Source organism: Brachycentrus maculatus, unplaced genomic scaffold (assembly GCF_059751285.1).
Source record: "Brachycentrus maculatus isolate JH-2025_06_01 unplaced genomic scaffold, ASM5975128v1 h1tg000529l, whole genome shotgun sequence".
Lineage (NCBI taxonomy): Eukaryota > Metazoa > Arthropoda > Insecta > Trichoptera > Brachycentridae > Brachycentrus > Brachycentrus maculatus.
In genome coordinates, this window is record NW_028281275.1 from 1,034,006 (window position 1) to 1,055,000 (window position 20,995).

Consider the following 20,995-nt stretch of genomic DNA (forward strand, 5'->3'; position numbering starts at 1 on the left):
CCAATTCAAACATATACGTATCTAACCTCAGTTATATAAATTTTACATTTAAAGTGTACAAATATACGGGTATAATACTACCGTCGTCACCTCAAAATACGAGATATTTTAAATTGTCATCGTCTTAAAGTGGAAATACAAACGTAGGTAAAAAAAACTTCCCTCTTTGGATATATTTCTCATGTACGTCGATATAGTGTTTCCCGATGAAACTGATTTATTGTATTTTCGAAGAATCCTGTACAGTTCGGTGCGAAATTTACGAAAGTCGGAAAATCGGAAAGGTTACCAAGTCATTGGTTACCATTTATACTAGTGGGATGAGAAGATTACTACAGAACGCATATACTGTACTTACACAAGTAGGTACTGTCATATAAGGTTACTTTCCACTTACTGTGGGGTGGCTCTGCCAGATGGTATTAAGACTGATTTTTACAAATGTGGATACTAATCGAAAGTCGCATAGAATTATAAGACATGAGCAGATATTTATTGAACAATTCATACAATATACATTTGCAAAATGTAAATATTACTTTTATCCATAAATTGTTTGCTTATATTAAATATATATTTAAATATATTTTTATATAGATCGGCGACTTCATCAGACATCAATAAATCATCGCAAAAATTGTTTCCCACGCCATGACGAAGAAGAAGTTAATAAAAAGAAATTTTATGAAAATAAAAATAAAATTTATAAAAATATTTCATTTAATTTATATATTAAATGTTAAAATGACACACTGATTTTTTTAGTCTACTATATTGTAATTTTATTGTTAAAAATACACAAAAATTATATTTATGACAATTGTTTCACCTTGTTATGGCATTATCAAACTAACAAGGCGAAATAATTGTCAAAAATAAAAAAAAAATATGTGTTTTTTTAACGATAAAATACAATTAAGTAGACTCATAAAATCAGTGTTTGATTTTAACAATGAATATCCAAGTTATAATATGTATTTAAAATATAAAATTTTATAAATATTTAATATTTTTAACATTAAATACATAAATTAAAATGGAGTTCCACAAATTAAACGTCAAATCTATAAAAAATACATATTACTTTTCATCAAAATGAAAAGACGCCAAAATGTGGCGGAGTAACCCCGTTTGACGGTAGGTTCTTTCCGAAATTGAAGTGTCCTTAAATGGGAGTATGGTATCTGATCTTTTAAAGAAGTATATCGACTTTTACCAAACCTTTTCACCCGGTGCGATTTGATTAAAATGTCTAAGGCGTTCTAAAAACAACTACAGGGATCAGCAAAATTTGTAGATTAGAACATAAAATAAACGGAAAAAGATCAATCCGATTTTCTATTTGTTTATTTATTGAATATGGTAACAATTTTTTTGTTAATAATTTAATTTATTTTCTAGACATTTCCTTAATCTTAAAATTAATAACGCAGTTCTTTCCAATAAAGAGACTCAGCTCTTCTGCTTGGAGAAACGCTTATTAATTATTGTTTATTTTTGTTGGTAATGTAATGTAGAATTTTCACTCATGAATTACATGAAATTATAGTAACTTTAATCATGACTTAATCCACTCACGAGTAGGTATAGGCTATAAAACTTTGTTTTAGTTCTATTTAAACTAGAAACCTAAGTAGGGCTATGATAAGCGGTGTTGCATCAGCCGAAGTTAAATTTTAGATTTACTTGGACGTACATACATATATTAAGTGTATATGTGTCGCTACTTTCAAAATCCTCCAGATCCATGTAAGTCGATTTTACAAAAAATGCTAAATTCTCCGGGTAACATTTATGTTTCAAAGATTTGTCTATCTTTATATAAAATATTGTGAAATAGATAATTTTCCTATTTTAAAAAAAAAAATCAGTTTAAAAAAAACACGAGACACAAACCGATAATGACGTCATCTTAATTTTTGACCTATCCCCGCTCTCTGATTGGCCGATATGGGTCAGAAGGCAAGTTTCATGAATATAGTGGAATTTAAGAAACAACGCTGTTTTTATGTATTTTTTAGCAGGGTTTTCAAGTATTTAAATATTTTAAACGATAAAACCCACAATTCGCATTCCGATAGAGTATTTATTTTAAAATCTTATAAAATTGGATCTGGCGGATTTTGAAAATAAGCGACACATATCGCTCACTCCTTTCAAGAACGTCATAAATCAAAAATTGTCAATTTTCAGTTGTGCATGTTTTCGGAATGCACAGAAAATGTACTAAATCCCAGCAAAAGAGGCATATTTTAAACTTAATATTTACCCGCTACAGGGCAGAAAGTGTTGTTTTTGCATTTTGAAGAACAGGTGGTTTATAATTATTTTTTAAAATAAACTAGTTATTTTTCAAATGGAGAAAAAACCTTCAGGTGTAACCTAACAAGATCTGTTGCACAGTAAATAGTTCAATAAGTTGCTTGATATTTATTTTTAATAAATTGTATTATATTTTTAAACTTTAAAAACGTTCTCCTGAAAAATCAAGTTTTTTGATTTATGACGTTCTTGAAAGGAGTGAGCGATATATACTACGTACGTAGGGGAGAGGACCCTACCCTGGACAGGTCCGCACCTTGGTCAATCGGTTCCCGTCGGCCATCTACGTAAATATTCGCCACTCTTTTTCAATGTCAGAACGTATTAATATCCATAAGCCATTGCATTATATTTGTGGCGCGGAGGGGCTACTAATATTTTTGTTAAAATTAAAAAAAAAAAATTGTGCATCAAAAGTAAAATTTTCAAGCAACACTCCGCTAATTTTTTTAATTTAAGGTAAAGAATTTGTTGTTACTTATTTGCATGCATCTGTTAACTGATTATATTGGCTATTAAAAACATTTTATTATTCAAGAATAATATACTCTGACTGTCAATTTATTGTTTTTACTGTGTATCCCGTACCTTGGGCCATCTCAAGGTACCATTTCTTGAGACATGACCAAAATATGTAATTTTAATTATTTTTTCATTCGTTTATTTCTTTTTGTGATTTAAGGATGCCAATGAGAATAACAATATGTTTTTTTATGAAATACAGTTGATACACAGTGATTGAAGCGATGAGTTTACGAGTTTACCTCAAAATCGTAATTAAGTCAAAGAAAACTGATTTGATTTTTAATTTTTTTTTCTCTCTAAATGGTTATAATAGCATTCAAAAAAGTTGTAGGCCTTTAATTATTTAAAAAAAAACTAAAGGAATATAAAACATTATAAACAAAATAAATAGTTTTACTGAACGATTACTTTATATGACCAAGGTACGATACCGTACCGTACATTGGGCCAAGAGGTTTTGTAAAATGTCATTCCTATGTATAATATGCATAATAATCATATGATATAACTATTAATTATAAATTAATAGTAATATCATATGATTATTAACTAACAATTTAATTATAAATAACCAATCTATTCGGTTCACTGAAAAAAATTGACGTTCTTTGTCTCTTTGTCAATTAACCATTTTGTGACACTTTGAAAAAAAAACGGCCCAAGGTACGAACCTCTCCCCTATATACCAATAATGTTATACAACGTACAATTACATACGAAGAAAATGTATATTCTATTTCTTTTCAAAGCAGTCCAAAAAGAAGGGTCGGCGTGCTTCTTTCACTCTTTGCCCAATTTTCCAGGGTTGTATTCAAATTCGTACACGGAAAAGTGTTTAAAGTAGGTTGGGTCCACCCCTCGCCACAGAGTTGCCCGCAATACCTAAGTGGCCGTAAATTCCAAACGGTAATGCGCAATGCTCAGATGCTGTCGTTAGGTACTCTGGCGTCCCGAGATGCTCGACAAATTATTCACGAATTTAAATGTTATTGTCGAAAATCAGTTTCGGGATATTCTCTACAAAAATTCAATTTGAATAATGCTATATTTTATTTTATTTATTGTTTCGGCATTAACTTTGTGGTAAGACATGTTACAATGATTAAAGAAAACACTTGTTTTTTACCACTTGAGTTTTATTAAAGACTACATGTTTCAGAAGTTAAACTTCCACCATTCAGGTCTGTATAATAACTATAATAACTATAATACATAGTTATTATACAGACCTGAATGATGGAAGTTTAACTTCTGAAACATGTAGTCTATAATAAAAATCAAGTGGTAAAAAACAAGTGTTTTCTTTAATCATTCTATATTTTATTATTTTAATAAAATTATCCTATAAGAAAAATTGTTGCCCGGTTAAAAAAAAAACATCAGTACCTCGCTTCGACAAAAAGAAAAGAAATGTACTTATTATCTGAAAAATATGTTTAATGTTTATACCATTTACTTTATGGTAAGTCATTTGACTTTTTTTATTAAAAAATGTCGACAATTTTAGTTTAAAATCACTCACCGAATTAATTTTTTGTAAATGGTTAAATACTAACACTACTATAACATTTTTATAAAAAAAAAAACATTTTTAAAAAACTTAAAAATATCAGAAAATGTCTTTAAAAATCAATTAAAATTCTCTAAATCTCTGTTGGATATAATTTAATGCACAACATGAATACAAAAAAATCCATTATGTATCTTGTAGCGGTATAGTATATTCCAAAGATCTTATGGAAAAAATAAGACTTTGGTCATCTTCAATGCAACCTATTCAATAATTATTTAAAACAATCCTTACGTTCAGCTTAAACTTAAATGCTGGTTTCACTAAATGGATGGTTTGATATTGGTTTATTATAAATGGGACGATAAACTATCCAATCCTATATTAGTTATTGGTCTGAGATTATTGTTTTCAAATATACAAGCATTGAAATAATATATTTTTATCCTTCGTCCGTATTTTTGATATTTTCTCCATAAAAAGAGAGAAAAAATTAAAATGAACATATATTTTGAGTTAGTGTATTTGCATGCCTCTATTGGCCGAAGAGCGAACTAATCTTAGCGAAGATTCCTACCTTGACGTTCGGCCTGTTGAGCAGTTCCCGAAGCTCGTTCGCGTGGCGCGAGGTCCGCAAGCGCGCCACCAGCTCGCGACATCTAGCGGCAGCGTCCGGAGCCGGCGCCCTATTCGCCACCACGACTCTGCTACCGATGCGGTCGTAGAGCTATTGAAAATGTGACAATATTTTAAAATTATACATACCGCTCACTCCTTTCAAGAACGTCATAAATAAAAAATCATCAATTTTAATGCCCACAAAATGTACTATATCCCAGCAAAAGAGGCATATTTTTAACTTAATATTTACCCGCTACAGGGCAGAAAGTGTTTGTCTTGCATTTTGAAGAAGAGGTAGTGGCTTGATATTTATTTTTAATACATTGTATTATATTTTTAAACTTTAAAAACGTTCTCTTGAAAAATAAAGTTTTTTGATTTATGACGTTCTTGAAAGGAGTGAGCGATATATAGGAAGAAAAAACTTAGTAAACAGATAAATTATCGATACCAATTCGATAACACAATTTCAGGCTAAACTTATTACATGAAATTCACCTTACATTGCAGTCTTATTCTCATTTTTCCGATAAACATAATTTTTTTCGACTTTTAATTCACTTACTATAAGCGAATTGAAAACCTAATTCGGGTCTTAATTCAACCTTCTTCTTCTTTTAACTCGCACCCAGTGATACATAGGGCACGACATTGTATTAATGCAGTGTTATCTTGATCGTTAGTTACATGAAAGTAATTTCAAATGCCATACCAGAGTAATAGATAAGATTCTGTCCTTATCATTCATCGTTCACTTTAAGTAATACCACTTGAAAACACTTCTTCATGGTTACCGGTTGCGGAATAACCATTCCATCATCAGGTCAAATGTAGACCAAATTTGACCTGATGATTTGATTCACGAGTCGCGCTTGATTTAATAATTATTTCCGTTCGAATTAAATAAGTTCATCTCTGTTGACAGTTTTCAAAAACACTACGTACCTCATTTCAAGACTTAAGAAAAAGGATTTCAAGGATCCAAACCAAATACGAAAAGGAAAATTGTATGGCCACCTTTTGCCTTTAAGTCGAAGCTTTATTCCCTGATAATGAAAAACCACCCCTTGAACTGAAAACCTCAAAGGTAAAGCAGATATTTACATTGAAATGGATCGGAAAGTAGATATATATGTGATTTTACATTTAACATTTTATCATTTTATTAATGTTGCAAACTTAAAAATTACAACTTTACTTTTTTTTAACAAAAATGTTAATGACATTAAAATAAATAAGTAAAAATGACTAACCACAAAGTTAATGCTTTAAATATTAATAATCTTGAGAATAAAATAACAACTTGTTATTAAAAACGACAATGGATTTAAATAAATATAAAAAAGAGATAATTAAAGAAAACACTTTGTTTTTTACCACTTGAGTTTTTATTAAAGACTACATGTTTCAGAAGTTAAACTTCCATCATTCAGGTCTGTATAATAACTAAAATATAAAATATAAAAATTTTCTATAAATAAGGAGAGGGGAAAGTAAGGGGAAGGGGTTAGTCAAGGAACGGAGTTTGAAAACAAAGGAAAAATTGAAAGCAATGGCGAAGAATTTTGAAACAATATATTATTTAATAAATTATTATTAGAATTCAGGTTTTTTTGTATTTCTAAATATTCAAGATAATTCATAATTTGGCCTTTATATGGAACAAGGTGTAATAATTTTAATTTATGAGAGTGAAATGAGTGATTAGTATCTATTATATGATTTGCAAATTCCGAAAAATAATTACTAACAAGACCGCTATGATGTTCTTTAATTCTAATCTTCAAATTTCTCGCAGTTTGGCCAATATATTTTCTATCACAATCTCCACACGAAATTTCATAAACACCACTTTTTTGTAATAAATCAATTTTAGATTTTGAGTTATCGAGGATTTTATGTAAATTATTATTTGTATAATATGCAGGTTGTATATGGGAGGGTAAGATTTTTGAAATATTTTTAGTTATTGAACCCGTTATTTTAGTTATAGACAACTAGATTCTTTCCTTACTCACATCAACACTTTACATAATAATATTAAATTTACCATGGAAAAAAATGACGATAATACCCTAAATTTTCTTGATTTATCGATTAAAGTTATAAATAATAAATTAGATTTTAATATATATCGTAAACCAACACACACTGACACAGTCATTCCAGCTGATTCCATTCATCCCATTTCACATAAAATGGCCAGTTTCCATTCATTATTAAATAGACTAATTAATATCCCCCTCAGTAACTCAAATTATAATCGTGAATTGAACACAATTAAACTAATAGCAAAAAACAACGGGTATAATAGCGCGCTAATAGATAAAATGTTAAAAAATAAAATTAAAAATAATTTAACCAAAAAATACATATATTCAGCTCCTAATAATGATTCAATTAAAAATAAATCTTGGCGAAAAATTTTATATACGGGTTCAATAACTAAAAATATTTCAAAAATCTTACCCTCCCATATACAACCTGCATATTATACAAATAATAATTTACATAAAATCCTCGATAACTCAAAATCTAAAATTGATTTATTACAAAAAAGTGGTGTTTATGAAATTTCGTGTGGAGATTGTGATAGAAAATATATTGGCCAAACTGCGAGAAATTTGAAGATTAGAATTAAAGAACATCATAGCGGTCTTGTTAGTAATTATTTTTCGGAATTTGCAAATCATATAATAGATACTAATCACTCATTTCACTCTCATAAATTAAAATTATTACACCTTGTTCCATATAAAGGCCAAATTATGAATTATCTTGAAAATTTAGAAATACAAAAAAACCTGAATTCTAATAATAATTTATTAAATAATATATTGTTTCAAAATTCTTCGCCATTGCTTTCAATTTTTCCTTTGTTTTCAAACTCCGTTCCTTGACTAACCCCTTCCCCTTACTTTCCCCTCTCCTTATTTATAGAAAAATTTTATATTTTATATTTTAGTTATTATACAGACCTGAATGATGGAAGTTTAACTTCTGAAACATGTAGTCTTTAATAAAAACTCAAGTGGTAAAAAACAAAGTGTTTTCTTTAATTATTGTAATATGTCTTACCACAAAGTTAATGCCGAAACAATAAATAAAATAAAAAAGAGATATTCAATTATAAGTTTATAATTAATATTAAATTGATAAGTACCTAAGCAAATAAAAAATAGAGATATAAAGATACATTTATTTTTAAAAAGTGAATATGTTTATGAACTTCAAGAAATTCAATTGCAGTTAAGCACAGACGTTTTTATCAGAATTAACCTAAAAAACACACACTGCTTAGGTTTTGTAAATTAGGTAGGTTTTAGAGGCACGGAACACCATAAAACGCGCCATAAGCTTCACACTACGTTTGTTTAAATCAATGGTGTTTGTGTTTTTAATCTTTTCGAGATAACTTTGATGAAAAACCCTGTATTCAAATAATTTTTAGCAATTTTAAAGGAATATTATAATAAACAATACAGGAGAGGAAAAATTTGTTTGTTTAGAGGTGTCGGGTTGGATTCACAGATCGATCAAAATAAATGTAGGCAATTAATTTTTCAGTCTGATATTTTTTAATCTTCCTGTACTGGTATCATAAGCGTAAGACATCACTCTCCATTCACGCAATTAACGCTCAAGATAACACTGCGTCAATGGGATGCTGTGGTCTATACACCATAGGGTGCTGTAAAAAGTTAGAGAGGAGGCATTATTTGGGATTTCAACAATACTAAGTTTAAAACTAAAACCCCACAAAAAGAAAATTAGAAAATACATCGAAGAAGGTTTTGTTTATTACACGAACGTTTTGAATGTGACAGAAAACAATATATTATATATCCATAATATTGTTTACACTCCTTGGTCATATCCACTAATCAAATGGTCCCTTCTGAGGATGAATGGTGCTCAAATCACATTAACCAAAAATCAACAAGCCACGGAGATGAAATGCAAAACATGCGCGAATGAAAAACAACTTTTGCGCAGGCGCCGAATCTGTTTTGTTTCTCACTGGGGGGAAAATGTCAAAAGGGTTTTTCCATATCTTTGATTCAGCAATGGATTCAGAAAAATCATCTGTCCCTTTTATCGAATCTCAAGCTTTACCGCATATGTCTGGCTCTTAAAGCAGTAGACTACACGTGGTATGAAAAACTATACACATGTATATTTTAATTTAAATTTTAATATGATGAATATCTGAAGCTGTGAAGCAGATAAGAGCATATCGCGTGTCTAATAATGATTTTAAAATAACAACAAGTCAGAATATTATAACCCATCGTTTTTGTATTGATAATATTTTGATTATATTCAAATATTTATAACAAACATAAAATAATTCAACTCCACATGGTTTGATTATCAAAATTAATTCATTTATTTTATTTATTTTTAATCATGCATATAAAAAAATGCTATTTTATATAATATGCCCTCGCTGGGTTATATTATTATTATTATTTTAATATCAAAATACAGATGACGTTTTTAAGAAGGGAATATAGAATTCCGTCCACTTACATTAATGAGTGATCTGAGCATGTCGTAGAATCCGGGTTCGATTCCCAGGCGTGTCAGAATAAATATAAGTGATTTTTTAACCTAATATTTATTTAGTATTACTCTAGACTGGTACCTAAATCGTAGGACTGATCTTCTTTCCTTCATATATTCTACCTATAATTGAACAGCGTAGTATGTTTATTGTTTTCAATTATGTCACAATTAGAATGTAAGTGTTACACACAGTCTGTAAAGTGATCGCTTAAACCAGGTGAAGACAAGTAGTAAAATAACACTCTCCTTATTATTCATCGTTTACTTTGTGTATTACAACTTCAATTATATATATTTTTTTAAATGTGAATGATGAATGATAAGGAGAGTGTTTTATTACCATACCACAAGTTAATGCTTTTATACAAAATACAAGTAGTAAACCCTAAAAATTCCTAGACTTACAAAAGGTATTTTTCTTCTATGTTGAGTCTTGATATAAATTAATCAAAAGTGGTGCAAATCCAAAAATTATGTACACAATGAAAATATTGTTTAAAAATTAGTTTTCTCCTTTTTATGCACTATTTTCCCTTTTTATTATACAGGGTTTTCACTTAATATTTGACGTTTTACAACCCAAATTGGACATTTTAAAACACTAAATTTGACGCCTTACAAGACGTTTTCGTTTTTATTTATAGCATCCAATTTGATTCGTAACGATTGTAATTTGGTTTGTAAGACGTACAATTTGGTTTGTAAAATGTCAAATTAAAAGTGAAAAACCTGTATCAACATAAAGCTATGTTTTAAATAATAGTTACGCAGAAAAAATTTAAAACTTCAGTATTTTAAACCAACAAGCTTAAAGTGTAAACTCCTTAGTAGACGAGTGTAGATTGTCAGGTATTTAATTCTATCAGCTAACATTAAAGTAGGGAGTCACGTCCCGTTTAACGCTCTCGAAGGAGGTTCTGTTTATAGTATTAAAGTTAAGAGTCAGTAAAACGGTTAAACTAAAGCCAGGTGTGACTCGATAAAACATCAACATTTCGTATTAAAACTACCTTTACCTTAAGATCGCGAGCTTTAAAAAATCTTAACACTTTTCCAGAACTTATATTAAGAACCTAAATATTTTTTTCGTGTGTTTTCCTCAAAATTCCTCTGCTGAATAAGAAAAAACATTTTATGAAATCATTAAGGCTTAGTATCAGAATTATTTGATTTTTGTGAAATGAAATTAGGGTTATTTAGTTATTTCATTTTAATATTTATTTAGTAGGTACTACTGCGGACTGCTGATCAAGAACCTAGCTATAATTACGTGTTTTTCTCGAAATTTTACACCAGAATAAAATAAGATATGTAAACACTCTAAGACATTTAAAGTAAATTTGTATCAAAACAATTAATTGTACAAAATTTGGGTTCAATTCCCAAGGCTCTCAAAACAAATTTGTGTTGTTTCATTCAGATACTAATTTAACATTACTCTGGGCTGATTGATACCTGATGCCAAGAAAGATCATTTTGCCTTCATATAATCAACGATCAATTTAATATTGCAGCTTTTTATGCAGTACCCTATGCACCATTGGGTGCGAATGAAAGTAAGCAGAAGAAGAGTAATTTTTAAAATAAGATAAGAGGACTTCTCAATTCGCCAATAAACTGGGAGTAAATAACAAAAAATAGAAAGTGAATTCAAAAACAGGAAAAAATGACAATATTTTGAGTGTATCCCAATTCGCTTTACATTGGAGTCACTAAATAAAGATTTTAAAATAAAAAATCAGGATCAAAGCTTTCTTAACTATAAGTGTTGCCGACGAAATTACAAGCAGTTAATATCTTCAATTGAAACATAAAGAAAACTTTCCAAAATTTGAGTAATGTTGTTGTCAATGTGAATTTGGTTGTGACAGAGTGGTAAATATTACACAGTGTATAAAGTGATCATTCAAACCAGTCAATAACTTCCATATTCCTACCTCAAATATACATTTTCATCTTTGTTGAGGTATCAATAAAAAATATTTGCGATATTCTTATGTTTAGTTAAAAGTGCAAAAAATACTTCAAATATACATCGCTTATGTACTGACATTATACGTTATTAATTCCAGAAACCCAATATCAAACTTGGTACATAAAATAAATCATTTGGATGTTTGTACTATTGACATTAGTACAAATTCTTTCGTTATCATATATGTTAAAATGATCGCACAATCTTCTTATTTTTACTGGCGTAAATTTAACGAACTACTAATTAACGGACTTCGAGATATCCAGTATTCAAAATGCACCGGAGCAAAGCGGAAAAATCGATCCGGTAAGCACGATTCTCGGAACGTACTGGAACAAAAGAGGTCGTCCGGCCCGCCATATACTCGTTAAGTACCGGAGCCGTATTAAATAGTTAAATATGATCAGCTCCGGTTCGAATTGGATGTTTTACAACCAAATTGGACGCAAAAATCTAATTGGACGTTTTACAAAATAAATTGGACGTTTTAATCGTATATTGTATTTTATAAAAGAAAGTAAGAATTTTTAAAAAATACATTCAAAGAGGTAGTCATGATTCATAGTATTATTGAAAATCTTGTCGGAAAACTTGAGTACACATCGCGCGCACAAACTATGACAGCGTGCCGCGCAGGGTTGCCAACTGGGCGGCTAACGCACATGCTGGTCTTAAGAATAAAATAATTGGGCAGGTATTCACACTGATTATATTTACTTATTTATTTATTTTATTTGTTTCGGTACAGCTGTTTCGGTATTTTTTAATGTAAAGCTGTAAGTGTACAGCTTTACATTAAAAAATATATAATGAAAAATAGTTACATTTATAAAAATAAATCCAATGAAACAATTTCACATAAGTACATACTAAATATACTTTTTAAAATTCTTTTTTTTTTATAAAATACAATATAACGTCCAACTCGTTTTGAAAATTGTCCAATATAATATGTTAAATGTACAATTGGTTTTGTAAAATGTCCAATTTGAAACGAAAAACCTATTTTAAATTTAATTAAAATTATCATTTCTCAGCTCCGGTTCGTAAATTATATGACATTAGCTGATGATCAATAATGTTTTGTAGAAAAACTGCTGTATTTTATTTATGCATTTTTTTCCATTTTTCAATGAACTGAGCTACAAATTATAAATCGCTTATGAAAATTATTTTTACCTTTACCTTTTTTAATCTGGTATGAAATTAAATAAGTAGATAATAAAACCTTTTTCTATTAGTATTCATATAACCTCAATTTTTACCTGGTTTAAATTTAAGGAATTTACAAAAAACAGCGGGAAATTATGAACAACAGATATTTTGCGAGTATAAATATTCAGGATATTTAATGCGGACGGGAAAAATACTTTAAGGTTAAAGGGTCCATTATGTTGACCTTTTTAGATTAACCATCGGGTCGTATAGCCGGAAAAATTGCCGGAAATAAATCCGTTAATCTAATTCTGTAATTAAGTGTGGTCGATTTGAAATATTTGTGCGTTTTTGTGATTGTAGCTGTAGAAATCCGAAATAAGCAAATTCGTCAACATTCAATATACAATAATAATAATAATACCCTTATCCGCACCTAATGGTGCATAGGGCACTGATCGTATAGAAGCAGTGTTATCTTGATCGTTAAATACACGAAGGAAAGGTGATCAGCCTTCCGCTTCAGGTACCAATCCAGGGTCATATTAAATAAATATTACACTGAAAAATCACTAATATTTATTTTGACCCTCTTGGGAATTGAACCCGGGACCTCCAGCATGGTAGCCTAGTGTGCTAACCATTACACTACAGAGGCGGCAATATACAAACCCGTTTAAATAAATTTGATTGACCAAAATAGTATTTTCTTATGTTTTATTGAAATAATTCTGTGTAATTGTACAAATGATATTTAATAAGTGTGAAATAATAATTTAGTGTGACACAATGTTTTTAATAAATCCTATCACAGCATATTTTTTCACGTAAAAAATAAAAATAAATGTATTGCTTGCATTTTTTACTAATAAATATGTTTTAAATTTCACATCAATATTAAAGAATATTTATTTATTTATATACACATTTAAAAAAAGAAAAATTGCTTTGCTTTTATGCATTTTGTTTTTCCTTTCTTTTTTTTTTAATCTACTCCTTTAATGCCAAATCAACAATTTTCCCACCAACCAGGAATGTATTTGGGTTAAATTAGGTTTTTTTTGTCAAATGTTTCTTGTAGTTTTCTTTTAAAGTCAAACATTAACAAAAACGGTAAAGAAACGACAACAAAATATGATAGCTTTTACCATTTTTTTTATAAATTCTAAATCACTTACCTCCAGCAAGGAGTGAAGCTGTCGATCTACTAATAGTCCCATAAAAAGGTCCTCATCACAGGATTGATCCTGTAAGCAGGCAATGTCGTCCAGGGACTCCAGAATTAGATTGACGGCTGTAATTATGAATTAAAACATTAATCACAAGTTTTCACCGAAAACCTCCTAAACTAATTCAATTAAATCTAATTATAAAAAAGTTTTACAATTAACATATATTTATTTACAACATTTTGAGTGTGTCCAAATACTTGTTGACACTTAAACAAGCCTATGACGGTCGTCAGCCCAGTAAATGCCCAGACTTCCATATTCTTCTTCATCTTTGATTAGATGTCAAAAAATAATAACATTTTTTAACATATATAAGGAGAGAAACAAATTACCAAAAGCACAAAAAAACGAAAGATGATGAACACTAAAAAGTGTCGCTTTTGTACTTTTTGCTTCCCAGCAACTATACTATAATGTTACACTGTATGAATGAATAACCATTATTTCAATCAAAGAAGACAACAACGTTACATTCTTAAGTTAATTTTACGGTTGGCTTGCTTCACGTATTGTGTACCAGTCAATATTTAAAGACCTAACTTCTCGAACCTTCTGTTGGAATTTGGCATCATTAAAAAATGTTGTAATAGATAGAAAATATCGATGACTCCTTTCAACAACGTCATAAATCAAAAATCGACAATTTTCAGTTAAGCATGTTTTCGGAATGCTCAGAAAATGTACTATATCCCAGCAAAAGCGGCATATTTTTAACTTAATATTTACCCGCTACATGGCAAAAAGTGTTGTTTTTGCATTTTGAAGAAAAGGTATCGTTTAATTATTTTGTTTAAATATACTTAATATTTTTCAAATGGAGAAAAACATTCAGGCTTTACCTAAAAAGATTCGTTGCACAGTAAAAAGTTTAATTAGCGGCTTGATATTTATTTTTAATACATTTCATTATATTTTTAAACTTTAAAAACGATCTCCTGAAAAATCATGTTTTTTGATATATGACGTTGTTGAAAGGAGTGAGCGATATACGTACTTTAATATAAGCAATAGACTAAAATCGAAATACCCATTTTCGTATCATAAATCAAACAATATGCTTAATTAAAGTATATATTGATTCGGCATGAATTTTGTGAAATAAAATGATCATTTAAAAAAAAAACTATTTTTTTTTTTGCTCGTTAGTTTTAATATCCACCTGTAGTTTTCGAAACAAGTCGTGTGTATTAAAAACTCATGAAATGGTATTGTACAAGTGTTTTTTTTAAATAATTAACAAAATTATCTAGGTTGTTGGATGTTTTTCTTTGAAATTTCAAAGATGTTTTTGTTGGTACCCGCATTTAACAACAGGAAAATATTTTGGCCATTAAATCAATTAATAATATGTTTTCAACGTAAAAATGCAGTATTTCAAACGAAAATTGTTTACATAATATCGAAGTCAGTATTTTTAGATATGATTTATCAGTATCCTGAATCTCCGATATGCCTCCGCAGACAAATGAAGTACGAGCGTATTATCTGATACGGTCATCGATTCCTTGGCGCGGCGCCAGGAGATCATCTCTGAAATGTACAGGTCACAGATTTCAACAGGGATGTACTACCGCTTTCTACCCTGTAATATCGTGCGGTTCAGATTCTGAATGACTTACATCCTTTGTGTCAACACACCAAAATCCCGATTCAAGTAAATATAATTGAACATGTATGTTACACCATACGCTGTACGAAATTGTTCAACCTGGTTAAATTGGTCAACTTGGTTAACTTGGGCAAATTAGTCGAATTAATCAAATCGGTCGAATTGTTCAAATTGGTCCAATTGGTCAATTGGTCAACTCGGTTAACTAAGTCAAATTTTGTCAACTTGGTCAGCTTGGTGAACTTGGTCAATTGGTCAACCTGGTTAACTTGGTCAACTTGGACGACTTGGTGATATTGAAAATTTGGTCAACTCGATTGATTGAGCAAACTTGGTTAACCATTACAACTTGTTCAGATTGGTCGACTTGGTCAACTTGGACGAGTTGGTCAATAAAATCAATTTAATGTGCTTGATGAAAAAAGTCGGCTTATTCAATATTGTAATTGCTGACAATTTTGTACATTTTAAACAAAACGAGAAATTTTAAAGTGGTTTAAATATACATTATAAAATTAAACAAAGTATCTACAAAGTATCTGCGGAAAACGTTCAAGAAATGGTTTAAATATATGTTAGGATTTTTTTCTAACCTGATGACGTAGCCTCGTCGTCACCGCAGTCGGAAAAGCCGTCGCTGGGTTCCCGGTCAGGGTCTTCGCATTCCGCCCAGCGAGGGCTCGCCACTGCGGCGAGAACGGCCCCTCGCAGCTTGCGCCTGGCATTGAACTTCTTCAGCTCTTCAACGGTGTCACCAAGGTGAATCCTCATCTGCTTGTCCCGATCCTAACACAAATCATAAAATCAACCTTTGACTCACTTTGGACTAAAATCTAATTTATTTCATAGTTTATGTATATTTAAAACTACGTGATTCCAAGAAACTTAATTTCGTTGTCCCCATCCAATTACAAATCATAAAATCAACTCTTGATAATTTGGACTTAAATCTACGTAATTTCATACTTTACATTAAAATCTACGTGATTCTAAGATACTTCATTTTATTGTCCCGATCCAAGTACAAATCATTAAATCAACTCATATTACTTTGGACTAAAATCTACGCAATTTTATACTTTACATACAAAATTCTACGTGATTCCAAGATACTTAATTTCATTGTCCCGATCCAAGTACAAATCACAAACTCAACTCATGGTGCTGTGAACTAAAATCTACGTTATTTCATATTTTATTTTAAAATCCACGTGATTCCAAGATACTTCATTTCATTGTCCCGATTCTAGTACAAATCATAAAATGAACCATTGATATTTTGGACGAAAATCTACTTCACAGTTCACATTTAAATCCTTGGCAATTTATTTGCCTTCACCCTATCTAAAACATATTAAAATATCTTTGAGAATTATAAATTTAATAAAAAAGTATCACAGGGGTTGGTTTAATACATAAACGATAGTGAAATGCATGAAAACAGAATATTATCATGTGTTTTATTCGGATACAAATTCCAGTAAAAAAATTAATTCTCCGAAAAATAATATTTACTTACTTGATCGTAGAGTGAAAACTTATATTTCAATTTTCAAACAATAATGTATCAAAGATATAATGTTATTTTTCTTGTAAATAAATTTAACGTATAAGTTTTAAAAGTAAAACATCTCCTAACGAAAAACGAAGATTAAGCAACAAAATTAAACAGAAAAATTGTTGTATTATTAAAAAACATGTTTTATAAGCCAAAATCAGAAAACTTACATTATTTACACACGTAACGTAACTTTGTCACCGTCAACATACATATGTATAACGTGCTAAATTCACAATATTCTACCCACAAATACTCATATGGTAGACAAGTCAATGTAATATTATCATCGCAATGCAATGCACTTCTACTGACGACGCCAGCCATCATCATAACACAAACAGAAAAATACTGAAATATTTCACTGAAGAGCACTTAAAAAACGATCTTTTTTGTATAATGTGACAATAATATATAACGGTGTTGGTACCTACACTTACGCAAGTGTAAACAAGTATTATGAAATATGGTAAATACTTATTATTTTTTTAACACTATTTTTAATTATGTGACAATAATATTTATCGCTTCGCTCTTCCCAAGAGAGAACACTCTCCATTCCTTGCCACAACACAGCATTCCTCAGTAATTCCTTTACTGTCCAAGCGGCTAGACTCTGGAATGAACTACCTCTACACGTAAAAAATGCACCTTCTATTTTAACCTTCAAAAAACGCCTGAAACATCATTATCTTACCTTAGAACCCTAACTGTCCATCTCCTCCTCCCCTGACCCCTCCACTCTTTCTTAAACTTGCTACCTGATTCTACCTATTTATCATTAGAATCCTAGAATACTTTTTTGTCTAATTGTTAATAATTGTTTTTTAGTTTTTTGATAAAATCTATTACATCAGACAATAATATGTATTAATTTTTAAAAACGTCTGAGACATTGCTATCTGTCATTAGAATCCTAACTGTCGATCAAACCTCCTCCCTCTACCTCCTTCCCTAAATTCCCTTCTTCCTTTGCCCTCCTTATTATCGTCTTTTGTTAATTTATGTTTCTTTTTAAATGTCAATTTGTAATTTATGTTTTTTTAAATGTTCAAGTACTATCTACCCACTGATTGCAAACGGCTATATATGGTATCAAACGTTTTGATCAATATCACTAGTCCGTCTTTGGTCGGTTGGAAGATATTGCTTTTTAGCAATAAGCCCGCCAATGTACTTTTTATTTTCTGTACATGAAGTTCCCTACACCTGCGCAGGTATAAACAAGTATAATTAGGATTTCCATACGTCTTGTATATACGGGACTGTCATCGTATTTGACCATCCTGTCCGTTTTACTACATGTCCCGTATTTGTCCCGTATTTCGACAAAATACTGATTTTATGTAATTTATTTTATACTTTTGACAGCCACTTCGGTTGAGATCAGAGGGTATCTGTTAGAAAACACATAGTTTGTATCTCACTATGTTCACATGTGTGCTTATGGTTTAGTGAAAAACCGCGTGTAGGCGTTAAATGTTTTATGAGTTTTGGATATCGGAAGAGAAAACGTCCCGTTTTGGTTCATGGAATTTATTCTGACCCTTATCCGCACCCACTGGTGTATAGGGCACTACATCGTATTGACGCAATGTTATCTTGATCGACTTACATGAAAGCAATGTGATCATTCTTGCACTTTAGGGAGTAGTTCAGGGTAATATTAAATAAAGATTAGAGTGAAAATCACTTATAATTATTTTCATACCCCCCCCCCTGGGATTCGAATTCGATTTCTCCAGCACGGTAGCTGAACATGCTAACCACGGAGGCGGACAAAGAAGTTATGGCAACGCTAAATATAAACATACTTATTCATTTTTAGCTTTTTACACACAATGAAGTTGCAGCTATTTTTTGGCTCGCTTATGACGTACAAGGCATATTATATATTAAGTGAAAAGATTGTTATTATATTTAAATGACTGCTTGAGGATTGGGTAGAATGGTCAACTGTGGCCTTTTCATATCAGTTTCTCCACATCTGCCTTAGTGATAAGAAAATCACAGAAACCTCAACAAGAGAAGACGGACCCTCACTAACTTTGCAACATAATAATATACCTCCTGTACCATTTCTAAAGGGTTTGTCGGCATTTTGTATCCTATTTCGACTAACATTTTTTATGGTCTATCGCGAATGACTTATGAAAGGTTTTATGGCACTAAAATCCTCATTGTGATTCCTGCTTCGCGCGTCGGTTGTTGCTTTTCTGCTGAAAAGGGTTCAATTTATCATATTTTAAGCAATTGTACTACTATTAATGGCACTACCATCACTCTGTTTCCCTGCAGGGGTAGACAGAGAGGACGGAACGCCACACTCGCCTGTCCTGATATACATCCCTGGTTTCTACCCTTCTATCCATACATCTATACATGCCCTCAGGTTATGAAGATTTTTTTAATAGATTTTAGGTTCTGATTTATCTGGTCGTGCTTTTGCTGTCCATACTCGTTTTATTCTCTCGATTACATTTGGTAAATATATTTTCTTTGTCATTATCTCGTTATCCATTTGCTCCACGTATCCAAGCACCTTAAAGAACATTTCCTAATCTTTTCAACTATCTCTAATTAAGCCCTCACATTCCTTTCTAATACCTTCATTTTTTATTCTATAAAACAACAATTTCATTTATTCATTTAATAAATATATCACAAACATAAGTCACATTTATCATATTCCCGATGAGTAATTTCCATTACTCATTTTGGGACATGGGATAAAGGTTAACAAGGCTAAAACATAAATAAGTAAGCAAAAAAAATATAACAAATTAACCAAACTCAAAATATCAAAGATGAACAAGGCTATTGTATTTAATTTGACTTTTATTTACATCACTTTGATAACATGTGACGTGTTTTGTCTTATTAAAACATTGTCGAACACTTATTGTCATAATTAGACGAAACGCGTCACATATTATCATATAAGTATGTATATGTAAATAAAAGTAGAATTCAATCCAATAACCTTGTGCTATTTTGGATATATTAATATTACCCAACAATTTAAAATGGAATTCTACCAACTGTCAGCAGTTACAATAAACTGGTTATATTCTACTACAAGCTATTGTTATTTCATGAATTAAACAAACCCTCAACCACCGATGGTTCAGAACCTCTTGGATGGTAATTCTGTGTGTGTGGTCAACCGTTAGCATTCTCTGCACCAAATCCTTTGCGGAGTCACTAACGCAGTCCCAGTTAGGAGAGTCAAACTAAAAACAGAACAAAATTATAAACACAATTACCCTACTACAATCGGGTTTTATTGGGTACAATTGTCAAAAAACAAATAACTGAATTAAAGACTCATTTTTATAGTCATCGAAAAAACTGTCCAATTAGGAGAGTCAAAATTAAAACCAAAAAAAATGTAAACACTTTATTTTAAACCCTTATCCACGCCCAATGGTGCATAGGGCACTTCATTATATAAACGCAGTGTTATCTTGATGTTTACACATGAAGGAAAGGTGATCAGCCCTCCGTTTTTGGTACCAGTCCAGTGTATTATTGAATAACTACTAGAGTGATATAATACTTTAATTTATTTGACACCCCTCCTTGGAATCAAACCCCGGGACCTCTAGCACGGTTACCAAGCGTGCTGACGATTACACTACGGATGTGGACTCAATGACCCTACTTAAATCACACAAGAACTCTTGTTAAATCACAAAATTAAACACAATTACTCTACTACAATCAGGTTTTATTGGGTACTATTGTCAAAACACACATAACGCAATTAAAGAGTTGTTTTCCTCGTCATCGAAAATTTACGAAACGCTTCATGAGTGAAATCTCGAGGGATTCTTTTTTGTATATTTTTTCTTCCGATATAATTTATGATTACTTCCCAGCTTTCCCACTTGTGCCTGAAATGTTTATGGGGTAGAAA

General features: G+C 30.7%; 1 protein-coding gene across 4 annotated transcripts in view; it reads right to left on the bottom strand.

The window, feature by feature from the left end:
- Window positions 1–20,995, bottom strand: part of CASK (peripheral plasma membrane protein CASK) — a 753,263-nt gene that overhangs the window by 575,578 nt on the left and 156,690 nt on the right. For all 4 annotated transcript variants that reach the window (XM_088272869.1, XM_088272867.1, XM_088272866.1 and 1 more), the window contains exons 7-10: window positions 20,187–20,309; window positions 16,112–16,304; window positions 13,856–13,971; window positions 4,935–5,084 (exon numbers count right to left, since the gene is read on the bottom strand). In XM_088272869.1, the coding sequence (XP_088128995.1) occupies window positions 4,935–5,084; window positions 13,856–13,971; window positions 16,112–16,304; window positions 20,187–20,309 (582 nt within the window). The remainder of the gene's footprint in view (window positions 1–4,934; window positions 5,085–13,855; window positions 13,972–16,111; window positions 16,305–20,186; window positions 20,310–20,995) is intronic.